The sequence below is a fragment of the Gadus morhua genome, chromosome 1 (assembly GCF_902167405.1).
Source record: "Gadus morhua chromosome 1, gadMor3.0, whole genome shotgun sequence".
NCBI lineage: Eukaryota > Metazoa > Chordata > Actinopteri > Gadiformes > Gadidae > Gadus > Gadus morhua.
This window is the reverse complement of record NC_044048.1, coordinates 17475553-17495400: the sequence shown is the minus strand read 5'-3', so window position 1 is coordinate 17495400 and position 19848 is coordinate 17475553. Positions and strand designations below refer to the sequence as shown.

General features: G+C 44.1%; 2 protein-coding genes across 3 annotated transcripts; one reads left to right on the top strand and one right to left on the bottom strand.

Moving 5' to 3' along the window:
* Window positions 1-4450: 4450 nt before the first annotated feature.
* LOC115544108 (transcription initiation factor TFIID subunit 4) lies at window positions 4451-13787 on the bottom strand. Its single transcript, XM_030356929.1, has 16 exons — window positions 13256-13787; window positions 12356-13090; window positions 11418-11572; window positions 11206-11325; window positions 10553-10699; window positions 10111-10233; window positions 9880-9969; window positions 9251-9460; window positions 8965-9097; window positions 7916-8036; window positions 6468-6637; window positions 6240-6370; window positions 6007-6132; window positions 5797-5853; window positions 5575-5694; window positions 4451-5430 (listed from the first exon to the last, which is right to left on the bottom strand). Exons 1-16 carry the CDS (start codon window positions 13611-13613, stop codon window positions 5263-5265), a joined length of 2964 nt encoding a protein of 987 aa, XP_030212789.1. The 5' UTR covers window positions 13614-13787; the 3' UTR covers window positions 4451-5262.
* Window positions 13788-14422: 635 nt separating this feature from the next.
* On the top strand, window positions 14423-16859 carry LOC115544238 (protein LSM14 homolog B). 2 transcript variants are annotated; one of them, XM_030357104.1, is made up of 9 exons: window positions 14423-14662; window positions 14804-14967; window positions 15042-15174; window positions 15272-15400; window positions 15573-15668; window positions 15967-16122; window positions 16264-16390; window positions 16513-16662; window positions 16784-16859. In XM_030357104.1, exons 1-9 carry the CDS (start codon window positions 14542-14544, stop codon window positions 16803-16805), a joined length of 1098 nt encoding a protein of 365 aa, XP_030212964.1. In that variant the 5' UTR covers window positions 14423-14541; the 3' UTR covers window positions 16806-16859. The 2 variants fall into 2 exon arrangements, with proteins under 2 accessions (XP_030212964.1, XP_030212971.1); XM_030357111.1 differs by having other exon boundaries at window positions 14424-14662; window positions 16509-16662.
* Window positions 16860-19848: the final 2989 nt, after the last annotated feature.

Sequence of the window (19848 nt, the reverse complement as noted above, 5' to 3'; positions counted from 1 at the left end):
GGTTGTATGGATAAAGCTGGCCTAATTCTGATTATTACGGGTTAGTAATTGACACACTGAGGAGTTTTGTTCTAGCGGGACTGTAGGACTTTAAGGCCCACAACTCCTGAAGTCCCCTGATCAGTGAGCTCAGCGTAACAGAATCACAGTGGGACCCTGGAGGGTCAGGCTGTGCCGTCTCAGGCTGAAGCCCAGGAGCCGTGCAGTCCTGGTGACCCATCTATTCAGCATCAAATTGGCTTCAAGCGGGATAGTGCCTCTGGATCGACAGTTGGACAGATGGAAGGATGGAAGGAATGGTTGGACTTTTCTTTGTAGTAAAACTTATAAACTCAAAATGAAAACCTCTTCAAAGGTCTCAATTGCTACATAATTAAAAAATGTTCCAAGTTAGGAAGTCAGATGCCTGGCAACATCTCAACAGAAGCCACTTATGGCACACAGACAAGAAAGTGACGGGAAACAGCAACACATTGTGATGCTTTAACAAATACATTTCAGCACATTCTTTTAATTTGTACTCTCTCATGCACTTTTCTCAATTGCACAATCCGTCGATGAGTCTAGCTTTTATAACTAAGTGGCATAATAGCTCATATGAAATTTTGTCTTTAAATTAATATTGTTTCCACCATTTTACCAGAACCCTTGCACAGACTTTAAACACAGAAATGTCCAGGACTGCTCTACTTAGGGACACAGCACATTAAAACAATTCCAATGAAAGACCTGACATCTGCACCGCCGCTGCGGGTGGAGGCCGCAACTTGGCTTCCTGCTACGCCCACTCAGACTCCGCTGGTTACGGGCCGCGTCCAGATTTTCTGATTGCTTTTGGAATCACTTGCAATTGCTTCAGCTGTTTATTTCCTGCTTGGCTGTTGACGCCCATGATGTCAAAAATAATAGCGTCAGACTGTCCAGCGCGCAGCCTGATTAAACGTGGTGTAAATCCTCTGTTATCCTTTGAAACAAAATGGAATGACCATGAGCTGGCATCGGCTCCTTGGGCTCCAACAGGCAGTGTGGGCCGGGGTTACTGCGGGGTTACTGGAGTCAAGGAGATGATCTGGAATAAAATCTGATATTGTTCTATTTCCTCCTCAAAGTACATACCGAGGTCTCAGCAGAGACGGAAGTAAGAGTAAATGTTGACAAGGCAAAATAAAGTGGAAGGACCTAATCCTCCACTACAGCTGGTTAGGATCCGCCCAGCCTCCCCTGGTCACGCATGACAGTCCCGCGAAAGGGGAGGCTGCACTCTGCTTTTACAGAAATTATAAAATTGCATTTCGCGCTCCGTCAGGTATGTCAAAATGTGCACATTTGATTTAGTCGTCTTCAAAGCTGTCACTCAAAGACATTATCGTATGAGCAGCCAGCAGCGCTCTCTCATTATGCAAAATCCAACAAGACATTGGAATTGAGTTCCTCCACCGCAGTCCCAGAGAAACGTAAGCAAATATAGCCCGACAACTCATACCGGAGAGGACTTAGAAGTCTGCTTCGTACGGGATATCAGTACAGCAGAGATGATGATCTGGGAAACCAGAGGCACGAGTTACCTTGTCTGCAGAAGGAAGAAAACAAACAACAACGTAAGCCCAGAAATCCAGCCAATCTGAACGAATATGAGCTCACGATTTGGATGTTGTCCCTACACACACATAGATACCTGTGTGTGTGTGTGTGTGTGTGTGTGTGTGTGTGTGTGTGTGTGTGTGTGTGTGTGTGTGTGTGTGTGTGTGTGTGTGTGTGTGTGTGCGCGCGCGTGTGTGTGTGTGTGTGTGTGTGTGTGTGTGTGTGTGTGCATACACGTGTGTGTCTGCCAATGCGTATCAGTATGCATTTGCTCACTAGAGCGTAGGAAAGACATTGTCTTTGCAATAACACAGCATCATCTACACCTAAAATCAACCCAATCACGCACGGTCATAGGGCTTCACTCCATTGTTTACCATTGATGGAATACCTACGACGCATCCTAAGAAGGATGGAACGGCCCACCACAAGTCATCCTGCACCAAGGTAGGGTTAGGTAGAGTTCTCTTAAGACGATGGTTCATTTGGTCCAACAGTGCCCCCTATTGATATAAATACTCCCTGCACGACAGGCACATCAGAGCAGCCTTTCCATTACCAGGAGCTGTCAAAAGGGATGTGACTTTAACAGAAGAGTGCCATTCTTCCAGCACATGCAATGATGCGAGAGTGATGTTTCAAGTCAGTGAAGATGGCAAATGGTGTCTTCCACTTAAGGGGCTTATAGTAAAAATAAGTCACCAGGGATATTAAATAACGTGTCTTTACGTGACTCATTTGTATATCATCTTTGGGAAATGTTTGTGTCTAAGAGTTACACACTTGTATGTAAGCAATACATCTAGAAAGATGTTGTAATTGGAGAATTAATTGAAGATTTAAGATATGGCATATGAAAGTAGGTTCTAATTGATGTTGAAAGTGAATTATGCATATTATGCGTGCTTTAAGTCACCAATAAGCTCCTTTATAACATTGGCAATATCAATTAGTAGTATATTTGATGAAGTAATGGCCACTTGTTTCGTTTTTCCCAAGACTTTCACAGCCATAATACAGAATGTAGTTTTTGATTTATAAGTACAATACTATTTTAGCTTGATTAATATTGAGTTTTAGGTAAAGAAGTAAAGCTCATTGTAATATCCGGGCTGCTTCATTCTTCAAGAGCTGGTTCCATGACTAGTTAGTAATTTGATATCACACTTATAGTTCCAATTAAATAACAAGTTACCAAAATTATAAATAACAATCCTAAGAATCCCTACAATAATAATAGGTATCCAAAGATAAACTGTGAATAACTAATAATACTTATTTTTTTTCAAGACACCTAAAGTGTTTGTTTGTGTATGGGAGGGACACCGCATCCAGGCCAGTGTTTAGCACCCAACTGGGTGACGTGTCTGTGATCTGTTGTATCTGTTAACAGCTTTTAAAAGTGACTATTTCTGAAAGCTAATGCAGGGAACAAAACAAAAACAACCTCTAACAATGCCAGCTGTACTGGCCTGGCTGTTGGTAGGGGCCCTTGTGTTGGGGGTCTACCCTCGCCGACCCTTTATAGACTTGTCAGACGATGAGGTCATTAGCCTTACCTCAAGAGCATGGGAAATGTAAGCGTGACCAATGTAAACACCTATTTTTATGCCATGTTTGGACTCAAATTATGGAACACAGATAGATCAGTGGTATGCTCTGAATATAGCCACACAGATTTGTACAACTACCATAATCTAAGACACATTAAAGATAAAAGGACAAAATCTTTTTTTCTTTTTTCTTTAATGAAAGAGACCATTCTCCCTCCCTTGGTTATAAAATAGCAATTAGAAACTCTTAATCAGAATATTTACATATGAACAAGTAGCTGTGCAAAATGTACATGATATATATATCCATATCTACATATAGCTCTATATATATATATAGAGCTATATAGATGTATATAGATATCCAGAGGAAGGCATGTAACAGTTAATTGGGCAATGGTGATATCACAGACTCAATGAGCATTGATCCCTATTACTCCTACATAGACAAACTCGCCAGATGTGAAAACATCTTTTAACCAAAATATGTCAAATCAATAAAAAGTATATACAGTCACAAAAATGTGTCATTTGACATTCTCTGATAAAGCTACAAAAGAAAGTATAGAGAAATAAGTATGTGCTCTAAGAATTGTATAAAAGATATAAAGGGGGCTTTGCATTTTTTTGACAGACTAAAAGCTGATCTGTGGTGCGGGGGGGCAGTCAGTGCACTGCTTTTAATCTCTATGGTTACAAACGACGGCCCCGCCCCAGTCAGTGATATCAACATTTGTACAACCAACATGAAGAAATGATTCCAACTAAAACTGCCGTTATTTAACTTAATATTGCCCCCACAAATCGTTGGTATTTTCTCCTCTCCTTAACTCTTCCTTTGCTCATCTGATAACTTAATTTCCATTTAACAACAATAACGACAAATTACATTTCGCAAGACATTAACCAAAAATACGTGGGAATATAAATATGCGATCATGCTTCTTTTTTTGTTGTTGACTTAACCGAATTGAACAGATACAAATTAGTGCTGTCAGTTAAACGCGTTATTAACGGCGTTAACGCAAACCAATTTTAACAGCGTTAATTTTTATTTTATTTTTTCTTTGACTCAAAACAAAGAAGCAGTAGCCTGACTGCTATGTTCAAGTCAGTATGTTTGTATGTTCATCGTGTAATTGCACTATAGGATATTTTTTTGTATCGTCCTGTTTTGATCAGTATAGGCCAATGTTGTTATCAATAAAAAGACATTTGCACAAGGCAAGCTGATGCACTTCTCCATGTTGATAAGAGCATTAAAGTGAGAATAATTAATGGGACAAAGAAATCAAGGGATATCTAGCCTAGAATTGTTTTGCGATTAATCGCGATTAATCCTGAGTTAACTATGGCATTAATGCGATTAATCGCGATTAAATATTTGAATCGCTTGACAGCACTAATACAAATATAACAATACTGCATTGCTCGCATCCTACAAATCCAACAAGAACATTAAAAGTAATATGGAGCAAGAAACTTTGATCCAATCGTTACAATGCGTTATGGCTTAAATTTGGGAAGAAGGCAGGAAATGTAAAAACCACAGACATATAAAAAACAAATGTCCATCAACGAATAACCTCTGAACAATTCAAAATCGGGTCAACAAAAGGAGTGTCAGGGGAACATGTTAAATAATCTTCAGCCATGAAGTTAAAAAAGCCCAACCTCAATCCGTCACGAGGTCAATAGGGACGTAATAATGTGTTATATTTTTGGATCATTTTGTTTTACTTTGCCATCCCAGCAATGGTTCTGGTGTTTTGGATGCTGCGTTTTCCAACGGTCACATGTACGCACCGCACTGGAGTTCAGGCAGCAAGGCAGCTGTGTACGAGGGCGGGGCGCTGGAACCGGTGTGTACTGGAGCAGTTTGTCAGTAGGCACAAGTATCACAGAGCAGAGTCTGTTTCCTGCCACAGTCTTAACTGTTCTTCCCCGGAGCTGGAAGGGGGCTGTAGTTTAAGAGGTTGTTGGAGCCGACATTGGGGGGAAACACTCTGATGCTCTGCTCCATGCGCCGTTCAACCTTTATTCCCTCATTCAGGAGGGAAGGTTGATTATTGCCATCTTTTTGTGTTTAATGTACACCTGTGTGTCTGAGTGTGAGTGTGTGTGTGTGCTACTTGAGCAGGCCTTTATAGAGCAGGTGTGAGTGGCCGGATTCCCTCTCGTTCTCCAGGCAGAAGAGCAGGTCCCTGAGGTTGACCCTGGTGATGCGCTGGCGTGTGAATTGCCTGGACCCTCCTCCGTTTGACCCACCTGGCTGAGCGGCACCGGACCCCGAGCCCTGCGGGACAAAACAACGATTCATCCCGTTAGGCCAACATCAACCCCAGATCAACCCCCATTGAAAAGTCCAGCGATTCAACAGGAGCCGGTTCAGCCACATTCATCGGTCGTACTGTAGCCATGAGGTTGTGTGTGGCCGCACCTCTGCGACGGCGCCGTTGGCTGGCGAGCCCATTTTGCGTTTCTTCCTGGGCCCGATGGCTGCCAGTGCCGTGAGGTTGGCCTCCCGCTGCCGGATCTGCGCCAGCTCCTGCTGTTGCATCTGAAAGGAGGATACAGACGACACCGCAGTTGAGCGGGTTCACCGGCCCAGAGACCAGAGCACAGATCGATGGGAGCGGCTAGCTGGAAAACAGTCCCTCACCTCTTTGGCCTTTTGCTTCAGTCTGAGCTGCTCGGGATCTTCTTGTCGCGACCGAGACTGCAGAGACACACAGAATGAAGCAGAACCGTAATGTAAGAGGGCAAAGATGGATCACGCCATCAGCTTTAGAACTGAAATGACACCATCAACACCATCAGGACATGGTGGGGGTGGTTCGTATTTTTCAGCCGGCAGAGGCCCGGGGCTTACCTTAGCGGCCTTCATCAGGATTTCTCTCTCCTGCTCTTCTTTCCTTTGCTTCTCCATCTGGTCCAACTGCTCAAAGAATTTGAGCTGCGTTCGCACATCGGTGACCTGCTCAAACCGTTCATCTTCCTGATGGACAGAAAAGGACCAGTGGGCAAGGAGGAAAAAAGAGAAAATAAGATTGGAAAAAAAGAATTGGTTGACCAAAGGACATTGGGTCCAGGTAGAGAAAGTACCTTGAAAGTTAGGTTTTTCTGCTGCGCCACTTCCGACACTTTTTCCAGCAGATTCTGCAGTCGCTGCTTGGTCGCGTGAGAGATGTAGTTGATGACCTCTTGGCCCAGGTCACAGACACCAAACTTCCTCCCTATCACGGCCCAGGGGAAGCGAGACAATGTCTGACTGGACAACACTTTTGCCTCATCGCTGTGTACATTTTGTCCGGTGCAGGGCTGAACTCTCACCCATCTCCAGGACTCTCCGGGTCAGCAGGGTGGTGGTGAGGAAGGGCTGGTCCTTACACGACCGGGTAACGGTGCCGACAAGGTCCGAGTTGGTTGCTAGGATACGGGCGCTCTCCTCTGATAAGTCAACTCCCGCCATGGAGGCCACGTCGTTGATGTCATCGTCATCCCTGAAGTGGACGACCCACAAGCAGCAGACAATTTTTAATATACAACTTACACATACACAAACTTTCAAGAAATCAGTTTTATAGACGCAATTGTACTGTGGATTATTTTAAAAGCTGGAGAAGGATTTCCCTTCTATTCATACAGTTGCAGGATATGTTATCACTAGATCTTTCTCTAACGTTTATAAGAGTTTATTACAATGACAATTGACAGAGTTTTTGATACTGCTTTTCAAGACACTCAAAGGACTTGACAAACTAATGCCTGACATCATCCTTTAGCACACGCTGTCTCACACCGGCGGCAGCGTCAGTCATGCAAGGATGCTACCAGCAGTGAGCCTCAGAAATCTCACACCAGGGACAGCTCAACAGTCAGGAGGACCCGCCCATCCAACATGGCAGATGACGGTTTCTTCTCCTCTGAGCTTCTCCTGACTCATTCGTGACAGTGAACGAGCGCTTTTCCGCTGCACCAAGTAGCACGGTACAGTACACATTGGAATACCATCCGTGTTGATCCTCAGAAGTGAGGGCAGGAGTTAAATCTTGTGATTTAGTTATCCACGCCACTAGCAGAACACTGAGCTCTGACTGTCATCTACACTCTGCTCATTGATATTCACTGTTTATGTTAGGCTTCTTTGCACTTCCTGTCGGTGTCCCCGTGGCTTTAGGTTTAGATTATTTTCCCCTCCACTCAATCACTGACATTTTTCCACTTTCATGCCCCCTCTCTGGCTAAATGATTGCCCAAATAAATGAGTCACAGAGCCCTCCTGGTACTTCGGCTAGAAGAATTATAATTAATTGACCACTTTCTTTTAAACATAAACGTTTAGGAAAAAGAACGAATAGAAGATAAGATAATCATTTATCGAGCCAGTTGGGAATTCAGGTGCCATTGCAGTGAGTAGATGATTGAGTAGAATACCATTTTCTATTTATATCTACAAAATAAATAGAGAAAACTTAACCAGGTGCTTTGTTATAGCTCAAAGAACAGTGAACAATCTCAAACTCTTTTGATCTTGTTTTAAAAAGCGGTAGAGCCAATATAACAATTTTTTCTGACATATTGTATTATTGGTACCGACTATTACTGTAAATTCTGCAATAAAAACCTATATGAAAAAAATAGGACCCATTACAGGCAACTAAACTGCAAAAGAGCCAGAGCCTCCTGCTTATATTGTTGACAAGTGAATCCTTTACAAGCCCCAGTAACTTAACAGAAGTGCTAAAGGTCATGGAGTAAAGCTCAGAGTTGAAGCCTACCTGTAGGTTCCTCCACCTCCTTCCTTCAGTTTGTTCCTCTGAGCTGCTGTTAAGGCAGAGTGGGCGGAGAGCACGCCCCTGGTCCCTGAAGCCAGGGGCTGCTTGACCACTGGCACTGAACCTGCAATCGATCAGGGAGATGTAATAAAGGAACATTAGCCAAATGTGGCCAAATGTGTCATGGCACATGATGTGTAGCTCAACCTTTACTCTTGTAAAACCTGCACACTGGCTCATCTGTACCTTCCGGGATTTAGTTTCCTCATGGATGCATTCACCCCCCCCCCACTCTGTATTCACTTCAATTAGTTAACCATCAGTTACACATATAGACCACAAGATGGCGGTGTTTCACCATCGTTCTCAGGAAAGGAAATATAAATCAGAACCCTTGCAAATAAAACAAGATGAGTATGCAAGCTCATCTTTTATTTGCCTTGACATATGCGTCTGGCCCCCCTCCCGTTCAGATATATTTCCAGCAGACCAATCACAACCGTTAATCTAACATGGGGATGGTTAATTAAAGTGAAGGAGGAGCGCCCTTTTTTCGTAAACAACCGAGTCACATGTTTCGTTGCTCTGATTGGTTGAAGGTCTATCATATAGAGTCCGGAGGCAGTTGGAAAACCTCTTGGACATCGGACAAATTCACCGAGAGGTTTCAGACTAATACACATTTCCGAATTGGTCTGGCATTATCAGGCAAGAGTACCCTCTCAAGAGAGAAGGAATTTATATTTATTGCAATCTTTCCCAAGCAGATTGCCTTGGAAAGACACAGCACAACCGTGTACCGGTGGCCATGCTCACCGCTTTTGCTCAGCTTGAGTTTAGAGTTTACACTCACAGCTTTGCATAAGCCACCGCAGACTTAGGATATGTACAACCATACCAAATAGGATTCCACCCTTCTACTCCATTAATTACCAATGGGTGGCACACCACCAACATTGCATACCACATATTAATGAGGATGCAAGACATATTTTCTAACCACTAACTAAAGTGTGTCTGCATGCAAGAGGCAGTCTGTGGGCCACACGCACCTTGCAGCTGTTTGACTACTTGTGGCTGGCTCATGATGATGCGAGGCTGGGGTTGTCCTCTGAGCGCAACCAAGGAGGGCTGAGCCAAAGTCACCTGGGGCCTCACCGTCGCCCCCTGCTGCTGGGGTGCGATCTGTGTGGCAGCAGGTAGACAAGACAGCATGAGCCAGACAGCAAGAGGCACAAAGAACACACCCACAGGAACGTCTCCCAGTCCTCCGAAAGCCTCAGAGATGTGGCTTCTGGTCAAAGGTTCATGACCTCTGCGCTGAAGGAGGGGACTTACCGAGCCTGCCTTGCAGTGGGGCGACTGGGTAAGGGTGACGACGGGGGTTCTGGTGGAGGCGGTGGTTGTGGTGGAGAGAGGGGGTCGCAGCACCATGGCGGTGAGGGCGGCGGAGGTGGAGGAGGGCTGAGTGCAGGGCAGGGGGAGCTGGCTCTGGTGGATGAAGGCGGTGGAGTCCGAAGTCATCTGACGCAGCGCTGGTAGACTCCTCTGGAAGCGGGGGACAGAGCAACGGAGGGATGGACCTTTGAAATGGTGGACCTTTGAAATGGTCACGAACTGTACTGAAGTGCTGAACTTCAGCACAGAAACGTTGTCAGCCGCATAAGTATTTTGTGTTTCCTCTCCAGGTTTATACCGGTTGTATTTCTTTCAGCATGATATTCATACAATCCTGAAGTAATGCATAAACAAATGAGAATATAGATAAATCACCAGTTAAGTTAAACTTTGCAGTAGAATGCCTCATGATGATGTTTACTGCTGTATCACATTTGTATTAATTACACTAAACACACCTTAAACTAAGATGAATGAGTGTGTGTGTGTGTGTGTGTGTGTGTGTGTGTGTGTGTGTGTGTGTGTGTGTGTGTGTGTGTGTGTGTGTGTGTGTGGCCGGTGGGACTCACCTTGAGGAAAGGCACAAGGTAGGGCTGTGGTGAAGAGTTGAGCTCCTCATACAACCTACTGGTGAAGGCCTCTGGCTCAATCTTCCCCTCCTGCACAGTGGCAAACACACGGGCAGGCTAAGATCATGCAAATCACCCGGCAGAACTTGGCTATTAAATCACCTGAAGGTTAAGAGAATTGCAGGTGAGTAGAGTCCTGGGAGAGAGACAGAGGGCGAGGAGGAGTCATACCAGCAGGTTCTTCACCAGCTCCTTGACATTGGCCGTGGTCTCGGGGGTCTGCTTCCCGCTAGAGGCCAGCTTGATCAGAGTGGACAGGAAGTTCCGACACTTTTTCACGTTCTCCAGTGTTTCCTGCGAGCATTTCAATGTATGCACACACAAAAACATGAAGACACATTTCAATAACGAAACCTGATTTCATCGTCATCGTGCAGGACCCATAAAGTTGAGCAGGAACTAAAAAGGCCCTCATCGCGCTCGGTTCACACGGCTTTATGTCGCGCACCTCTATAATGTTGAAGCTTCGCAACCAGAGTGTGCAAACTGCGTGTCGACAGCATCGTTACAGTGACTATAAATCGTGCTTAAGAGTGGGAAATTGAACACGTATATACTATATACTGTAAAATAACTTCCCTCGGCCCTGAAAAGGGACGTTTGTGTCTCTCACCGCGGAGATGGGAGTAGGGACCGGGGGGGCCCCAGCGGGGCCTATCCTCTGGGTGACGGCGGGGGCAGCAGAGCCGGGCTGCCCCGTGGTGGCGGTGCCCAGTGGCTGCCCCGGGGTCGAAGCACTCCCTCCCAGCATGACGGTGTTCTGTTGGGAGTTAATCAGTCCGTTACCGTCTCAACCACCCACTGGCTGCACCACCCAACTACTAATTGTGTCGACAGCTAGGACCAGGATGTGGGTCGTGGCCCATGTACCATATTAATTGTGAATAAGAGAGAGGTTTTAGACGGGTTAGGCTTTTAATGGTCAACAACCGATGGCGCCATGTATCTGTAAAACAAATATTCCCCTTTTGACTGAATCAGCCACCCTTCGTCACAACGCCAGGGGCCAGAAAGATGGATGGACATAATAATGGACACCAGCAAAGAGGCTCAAACGACCAAGAACCATTACATTTAATTGCGATTACATTTTTATAAATCAAATCTTAATAATCCAAGATTTAGTCTAGAAAAGTATCTCAAAAATGATGTCTGGAAAAAGGGGGGAGGGGTCGTTTTATAATCTGGTTTGTTCGGGGCAATACTTTTTGCACAAAGAGAAGAATCCCTCTGTTAGTCACGACGCCGAGTCCTCGGGCCAAGTACCTGCAGGACGGGCGGCCTCTGGAGCGTGGTGGTGGCCTGGACACTGGTCTGGACACCAAGGCCCTGTTTGATCAGATTGTTTTGGGTCACCTGGCGAGCCAACAGGGAGCCCCCGGGAGCCTTGAATAATGAAACGAAATAGAAAAGGTTTGATGCAATCAGTTGATTTGAAAATACATCAGGAAGATATGGATCGTGTGGAAGTGCAGTACCTGTAAAGAGGCTAGCTGGACCGATGGAGTGCTGGTGGGGGTGGCGGGGCGCGGCGTCATGGCACTCTGGGACTGGGACTGGGCCTGCATCTGGGCCAGGGTCTGGTGGTGGATCATCAGGAGCTGCCCGCTCTCACTACGCACCAGCACCATGCCTGCAATTAGCCCACGCCAGTTAAAGGGTGAGAGGTGAATAAAGTGTATTGAGGAGTGCTTGGCGGTAGCAACATCCACCAGTGTAAATATGGTAGCATGCCGTTTAAAGACTAAGCAAACACTTTGGTTTCTGAGGATGGAAAACCAAAAAAATGGATAGCTTTTTGGCTACAGCATTGAAGCAATAATTCAATAGTTGTTAGACTTAAAGAAGCAGCAGTTGAGCAGGGGCCAAACAGACAACTGTTTGGCCCCTTTTATGATGCCATGACGAGTAGCAATTAATACTTTTGTTGATAAAGAAAAAAAAAACAATAATAACATAATTATAATTATCCTATTAATTATACTTTTGAACAGAAACAGAAACAACAAAAGCATAAAGAAGACGCATTTTCAAATAAAACTAATTGCTGCTATCTATCAAAAACAGGGGGGGCACATGTGGATTCCCGTTTCAAAACACTGCTCGTGACTGTCCCTAGAGCTCGCAGTGAGCTGCAGGTCTTTCATCACTCCAAATTTCAATCAATCATAAAACAGATGGACGCAAAAACGGTTGGTAAATTGTAGGTGTTTTAACTTACACCTATACTATTATTCTTCTTTAGCTGTCATAATGCTCTTTATCTATGTTGTTACTTGTTATGGATTAAATACACATACATTAAATAAATAATAAATAAGAATATTAAAAGATGAACATAAACAACACATACATTCAATTAATCTTTAAATACTTCAAAAGATGAACAAGTAAACAGCAACAGTGCTGCTGGTACCTGGCGGCAGTTGAATGTTCTGGACGTTTGGGGCGTTGGGTTGTTGCTGTCCAATCCGTGGGGCCAGCACCTGAGCAGCGATGGTCCGTACCGCAGCTGACCCGGGCGCTGCGTTGATGGGGGACGGCACCGACGTCCGCACGTTCTGCAGAACGGTCGGGCTTTTGACAGCTACGGTTGCTCCCGTCGGCACAGCGGATACCATGGATATCGGCGCCGTGGTCTGTATGATGGTTTTGGGTGACTCTAATGTGTTGATCACAGCACCAGGACCTTGAGTGCTGGTGACACTGGCCACTGTTGAAGTGGAGATGACTGCCCCCTGAGAGGAAACCGAGGGAGTTTGCATAGGTGGCCTCACCAGTGTCACTGTGGGCACACTGCTCGTAGAGGACTGAGGGGCGATCACCGTCGAAGCGACAACATTATGCGCACTGGGTAAATATGTCGGATTATTAGTGTTCGCAGTAGTGGACAGAAGCGCATTTCCTTTAGGCACACAGGGCACGCCTCCAGGAATATGCGAGATTGTCACCAAGTTACTTCCATTCAAAGTTTTGACAGCGATCGCTGCTGGTGCACCGATCGCTGGATCGGTGGTGACCGTAGCAGCATCACTGACGGCGCTGGTCTTGGTTGGATTCGGACGGGCTGTCATACCCGATACCGCGGCCGCTGTGGTTCCGCCTGCTCCATCCATGGGTGAACCGCTGCTGATGACACCTCCTTGCACCCCTGTGCCCACAATCATACAACAACAACAACCACCACACAAATGTTAGCTTTCTTATTGCTTTTCCAACACATTGGTGGATTCAAATACTTATTAAAATGCATTACAAGAGTCAAAGGGCATCAAACATGTACAGAATTCGCCATCTGGAGTAATGTATGTGTTACCTGTTTTTGCGAGCTCTTGTGGAATTCTGCTGGACTGGACATTGGAGTTTGCTGCTGCAGCAGAGTTTCCGACCTGTTTTTTTGTGGACTGTAAACTGGCAGTAGCGCTCGTTTCACCCGCTCCTGTGAGTTCTGACTCTAGAGAACCAACTAGATCACTAACTACTTTTTCGTCCACCTCTGTGTTGAAAACATCATCCAGGCAATCGGAGCCCGCCGCCATCTTTGCACAGCTACGCTCTCTCGTTCGACAGAAGCGCCGATTGGATGAGTCCCTGCTGACGCGCCGTCGCCAGATGCTGTGATTGGTTAAGCTGAGAGATAAAGCTGGAAGTAATGGCGGATGGTTGCATTTCATGAATGTCTCCTCTGTAGATAAACATGAGTGCGATTTTAGACAGAGGGCTGCTTTCGACAGAACTTGATTCTTTCGGGCCTCGTTTTTACACGGAGGTATTCCAAATAAAGTATAATCATATTCTCGACCTTCAGTGTCTTTTTATGATTCATAAAACGGACGACACAAAATGGCTGCGTATTTTTCCAAGCGCCAGCTGCCGTGTCCAGTACCGCAGCTAGCGCTGCTGGTACTGTCAGTGCTCTCTCTGCACCACCACAACCCCCTGCGTTCTGGGCTGGCTTTCAGATCATTTGAAAGCGTGCACCATATGTCGGGACAGCCTGCTTAATCGTGTCCGTCACATAAAATAATAATATTTTGGTTATACCTTATCACTTACTAGTTCAGACACAAATCAATAAAAACGTCTTCTGTAAATATTTAAATAGATAATTATAATATATTTCAGGAACCGCCAAATGGGTGAAATGTATGCATCAATGATAAGAAAAAATAACGAAATAAAGCATAATTATAAGGCTAGGACGGGATGAATGTATGGTTCAGATCATATGTCTTTAATAGACCTCTGAAGAATAAGTCCCGCCTCCGAGGCACCTGCATGGTTCCATCGGTCAAATGTCTATGGGAAATAACATGGGGTTTTTGAATGATCGTACATAACCAACTCTGTAGTTGGCGAAGAGGTTCGCGCAATAGACATTTGACCGATGGAACCAGGAGCCTCGGAGGCGGGACTTATTATTCAGAAGTCTATGCCAATCAATTATGACCAGGTGCGTTTATCTTGATATATGGGCGTGGTTATTGCTCATGCGTCGAGTTGCAATTTTATAAATCTCGCTGTGTTGGTGTAGTTAATCATACGTTTTTGTCGAATGAGACAAATAGGGAATTTTATTGGTCTAAAAACTTGTTTATAACTATGAGCAGTGGAAAGCCCTACATTGGATGCAAACTGGGCCTAATTTCAAAGGCTCAGAATCGTTATGAGGGCATTTTGTTTACAATTGATACTATTAACTCAACTGTTGTACTGGAAAAAGGTGAGTTATATTGGACTCCTTCTTGGAAAAAATTGGCAACACCATTTTGTATCTACATAAAAATGGCAGCAGTGATAAGGGTATAGGCCTAGTGTTTGATTGCAGTGCTTCACAATCAAATGCACTGCATTTATTTAATAGTGAAGTGTTTTGGAACAGAGGGGCGACCAACACACAAGCCAATTCCTCCCAAACATGATATCTTTGAGTTCATTACCTTCCGGGGAAGTGACATTAAAGACATCAAACTGTGTGAGCCTCCAAGGTCACACCACAGCCTTCCACATGATCCCGCAATCATACAGGTAATTATTGTCTGTTTAATGTAAAAACTTGTGAGCTGTATTGGGTCTAGAATCTAAAAGTTATTTTGGTCCAGTCATCAGATGGGATCTCATCAGGAATCTACAACCCACAAGAAGGGCCGTTCAGTCCCCTAAGGATGCCCTCCTATAACCAGCTAGCTAGTAGCTGTCTGCTTAACCAACAGTTGGCGGCTGCGCATGGCTTTGGTAAGAAAATAAGAACACATTAGATATAAAACACATTTCGATGTTAACTCGTTTGTCGACTATGATGGCCCCTATACTGGACCCTTTCGGTACACAGGGCAGGTTCCGGGCCAGCTCGTCAGAAGGGCTCCCATGGTTGAAAAAGCCGTCCAGACCTCGGATGGCTGGAGGCCCCAGGGAGCAAGGCCGATGCCCCCTAGGGATACTAGGGACACTAGACCCCCAAGTAAGCATGCGAGACAAAACAATCAATGATGCCAAATAAAATCGTAACTAAATATATTATAGAGATGCTTTTTAACATATTTGTTTTTGAAGCTTGAATGGCTATTACAATCCAGCAGTCAAGTGCAACTTGCAACTTGTCTTTTTTCATATTTTTTTTTTATTGATAACAGGAAGGAACCCAACCCCTGTGTCCAGGCATCAGGAACAACCTTATCGAGGACAAAGTGGATATTTTGAAACTGGACCTCCACCAAGGAGAGGTCAAGGTGAATAGTAAAGTGTATTAAAGAGCTTATTCCCGCTTTTTTTCTCAGGTATGTTTTAGACTAGGGGCTTCAGTCTTTATTTTCTTAAGGAAACCTGTGGTCGGCTTTAAATATGGCTGGTCTGTAGAACTCAATGTCATGCTAATATTTTAAAGGAGTATTTTCTAGATTGTTGTCCATATCTTTGTGCCGTCACTCCTGAATAGCGCCACCTTGAACAGTCTTTCAAGCATTTCATTCAGAATTTGGAATGGAAGTCTTGAATTACCTATCCCTCAATCTTTGTATCATATTTTAGGCAGGCGCCGAAACCAGGGGAGAGGCTGGGAGATGGCTGAATTTGTTGCGTCTAGCACCCTGAAGTTTGATACCGACTTTGATTTTGATTCCGCAAATGCACAATTCATTAAGATGATGCTGGAACGTGAGATGCAGGACTGGTTGAATAGAAAAGGTTGGTGGCAATGTCAAGTAGAAAATGCCTGCGCCGGAGCAGATTTATTTTGAAAATAATCATAGGAGTATGGAATTAAGTCTTAAAGCAGTTACCCAGTTCCAGGGTTGTTTCCCTGATACGTTTCTATAACTAATTCAGAGGGGAAGGAAAAGGCTGAGCAGGATTCCCCAACCGATAAAAATCTGGAGGATCCTATTGGCCCAAAGTGCTACTATGACAAGGGAAAGTCTTTCTATGACAAGCTGTCATCAGATAATGACCTCAGGTAACCATAATAGTCCACTCATTTCAGATCATCCAACATATTATGGGCCTGGCTTTCCTTTTTAGGGCTACTGTGTCTTGCCCTCCTGTTTGTATTATATCAATCTGAAATGATTCAGGCAGTCCTGGGCAGAGGAGCGCAGGAGGAACATCGAGACATTTGGAGTTCCACGTCTGTTCCCCCGGGGACGAGGATTCCGAGGTGGATACCGTGGGCCAAGGGAACCGATGTTTCAATATCGCCGAGGCGGGAACAAATTGCTATAAGATTCAGTATGTAATGCTTTATCACAGCTTCTCCCAGCACATCTGATACGGCTTGCTCCTTAATCGTGCCCCATATTGTGGTTTGTTCTTCCCCATTTGTGGCCAACGCTATTTGATCTGTCCTCAGGTGTCAATCCGGCAACGTGTGAAGTCTCTAGCTGGTCCAGTGAATCACTTGATAACATTAAAGGATGATAAGCATGTTTACCTTGTCAGCATTTATGATCAAATCATTCTTTGTAAATATTGCTATCTATAAAATCATATACTTATTCAAATATTTGCCCTATATTGTTCTCTAAGATTCCTACATTTAAACATGAATCAATGCATGAAATTAAACTATAACCTACGCCTATGTTTTTCTGGGTAAGTATTATACATAAACTGAATCAAGAACCCTTCACCCTTAAAAATGGTGTCTTTTATTGTTGGGGCCATAAAGTAAGCTGAGGAGGGGTTTTATTCCAGTTTATATTTTTACATCAAAGTTGGAATTTTGTTACAAAGATGTTTTGTTCACCTGTAAGTGCAGATCCTGCACATAAACCTTATTTGGGTACAGCAGACTAACCAGAACTTGAACTCTGGAATATTGATAGAAGCTTCTCACTTGTCATTACCTCACCCTATACACCATAATCTCAGATGTCAAACTCTAGCAACCATCCCCACCCTTACTCTGAGCCTCCCAATTCAAATATGTCGCTGGGGAATCGATGGTCTGGGCAAGAACTAGACAACCCTCAGAGCAACCCAGCTACGGGAATGGCCCCTGTGTTAAAGATGCAGAGCTAAACCAGCAATGGTGATAGAAGTCAACAGTGACATGATCTTCAACTTCCTTAAATGTGAGGAAAGAAAAACGTGCAAATGCACAGGACAAATAAGTTTTTACTTGATCCTTGTCCCTCTGTGCTCCATAACTGTCTGCTGCAGTAGTCTAGAGAAGTCTCTGTTTCCTTTTTTCTGATGTTCACAAAAAGTGTGAGTAATGTTGATGTAATTTGTCCCTCGCGCTAACCACAAAGTGAATTTGGTTCAAGCAGGAATACAGCAGTGAAATGCATCTGCCGGCTCCTCTAACTATGCATATGTTGTCAGGTCAACGCCGTACCCCCAAGCAGCACTAGCAGATCCTATATAGTAAGAACTTTTCAAAATTAACCTCTGCTTTCCTTCCAAGTATAAAAAATGCATCAACAAGCTATCACCGCACTACTCCTCAGCCCAGAATGGCAGTGAGCATGCGGCCCATGGGATTATATTGCTCTTCAGGTAGGTGGGTTTGTAGGTCATTAGGCCTACTTATCGATGTGAAAAATTCCTCATAGTCTAAGCATTGGAGATCATTCAGCGTCTTTTTAGGTACAGGTTTATGAGCCTTTAATGCTTTCATTGAGTTTACTATTTGTGTTTAATCATGTGCCAAGTGCCCACACACATTTTTTGTGAAATACTTCTATAGTGGTCGTGCATGATAATCTTGCTCATTAAAACAGAAGAAAAATATACATATTTTTGGATTCATGTGTTCCCGGGGGATGGGGTCAGATTCCGGGAGGGTCTGTTTACACGTGAATATAGAGGCGTATCTTGGATGAGTTTTACTGACTTCAATTACCGGTAGTACTGTTTTGCGATGAAAAAGATGGCTAAGGATATTGCCGCTATAGCTTATAACAGCCACCTTCAGAGTAAGACTGGAGAAATGTGGCTCTTGTGTCGTATTTAGTTCTTGTCTGGGTGAATCACTTAACCTATGGCGTTTCAGCAAAGGCCTAATAATAACTCACTGAAAGAATTGCTAAAGGCAAGCCTAATAGATTCCAGATAAAGATAGCAGAGTCTATTGTTTACCTTGACCCTGACGCTAACATGTTGTTTGATAACCAAAGGTTTTTGTATTCTCAGTAGGCTTGAATATGTGCTTCATCTCTGGTTTGTTCTTTTGGATAATTGGAATTGGTAAAATAAAGTCAAGGCGGAGGGCAATCCTTAAAAATACTCACTGCTGCACAGCCGTTTTTTCTTGGAAATGCAATACAACTATTCATCAAATATGCTTCAATAATATAGTGTTGTGTATAAAATGAGAAATTAAGTCGCAAGTAAACAGGGAACACTGAGTTGTTGCATCACAGCACCAAACTAAGATTTGATGTATCCTCAATAACTATTAGAGTATTAGAAGACCTTTTTCGATTTTTTTTTACCTTGATGTTCGTATGAACACATTCATCGTTGATCATTGGGAAAACAATTGAGGATATGTGATCAGAGGAACTCCAATCTCTACAATGCCCCAATTATTCATGCTTTTGACGATATTATATTGCCAATGCCAGCTCGCAGGCTGAACAAATAGACCCGTGACACTCAAGGTGGATCATTACAAATATAAGTTCTAGTTAGATATTTTAAGCAGGCTAACTCCCTAATGAGAGGGGCCTAGCTCACACACTTGCAGCAATACAATAGGCTAAGTGTTCTAGCACCTGATTAATGATCGCAGTGGCCCACGTCTTGCTGGATCAGCACAGCAGTACAGCAGAAGATGGTTCTAGAGAGAGCAGTATGGACACTCTCAGAGCCCCAATGATCCCATAAACCAGCATCATTTTGTGCGTGCTCATTATTCAGATACTGTATCATGGATTGGACAGACAACTAAGGAGATGAGAAGTAGCTAGAATTCTTCTTTTTGTTTTATTCTATACTTAGAAACTTTCTCTCTTACCAATTGAAAAATCGACTCAAACATGTTGCAATAAACATGTGGCCGAGGTTTATTATGACTAAATATCTGCGCAAAATGTTTCATTCTGAATTAGAGGAGGGATGTGTATAGAGGTGTTGTCTATGTATGTGTGTTTTACCCTCCAGGGGGCGCTCAGACTACACCAAGCCACAGGGCCAGTACCAGCAGGGCTCCCTACAGAGGGCTACAGTGGACAGGCACTGGGATACGGTTAAAACACACACACACACACACACACACACACACACACACACACACACACACACACACACACACACACACACATCGCAAGTCTTCATTTGCACAACACATACAGTATACATTGATTACACATATAAGGATGAATCCATAAAGCTGCTGGCAGCAGTGTAATTTTGGACTACAAGTCCGGGTATCGGAAATAGAGACAATTCACCTGGGGTGAGGCTTAA

Excerpts from the sequence above, each read along its gene's own strand:
- LOC115544108 (XM_030356929.1), bottom strand. The coding sequence starts at position 13,613 with ATGAAATGCAACCATCCGCCATTACTTCCAGCTTTATCTCTCAGCTTA. Across the intron at positions 9,461-9,879 it reads ACCTTGTGCCTTTCCTCAAG|AGGAGTCTACCAGCGCTGCG; the intron begins GTGAGTCCCACC and ends CCCCGCTTCCAG. Across the intron at positions 5,695-5,796 it reads TGAAGCAAAAGGCCAAAGAG|ATGCAACAGCAGGAGCTGGC; the intron begins GTGAGGGACTGT and ends TCCTCCTTTCAG.
- LOC115544238 (XM_030357104.1), top strand. The coding sequence starts at position 14,542 with ATGAGCAGTGGAAAGCCCTACATTGGATGCAAACTGGGCCTAATTTCA. Across the intron at positions 15,175-15,271 it reads GGCGGCTGCGCATGGCTTTG|GGCAGGTTCCGGGCCAGCTC; the intron begins GTAAGAAAATAA and ends TTCGGTACACAG. Across the intron at positions 16,123-16,263 it reads GGACTGGTTGAATAGAAAAG|AGGGGAAGGAAAAGGCTGAG; the intron begins GTTGGTGGCAAT and ends TAACTAATTCAG.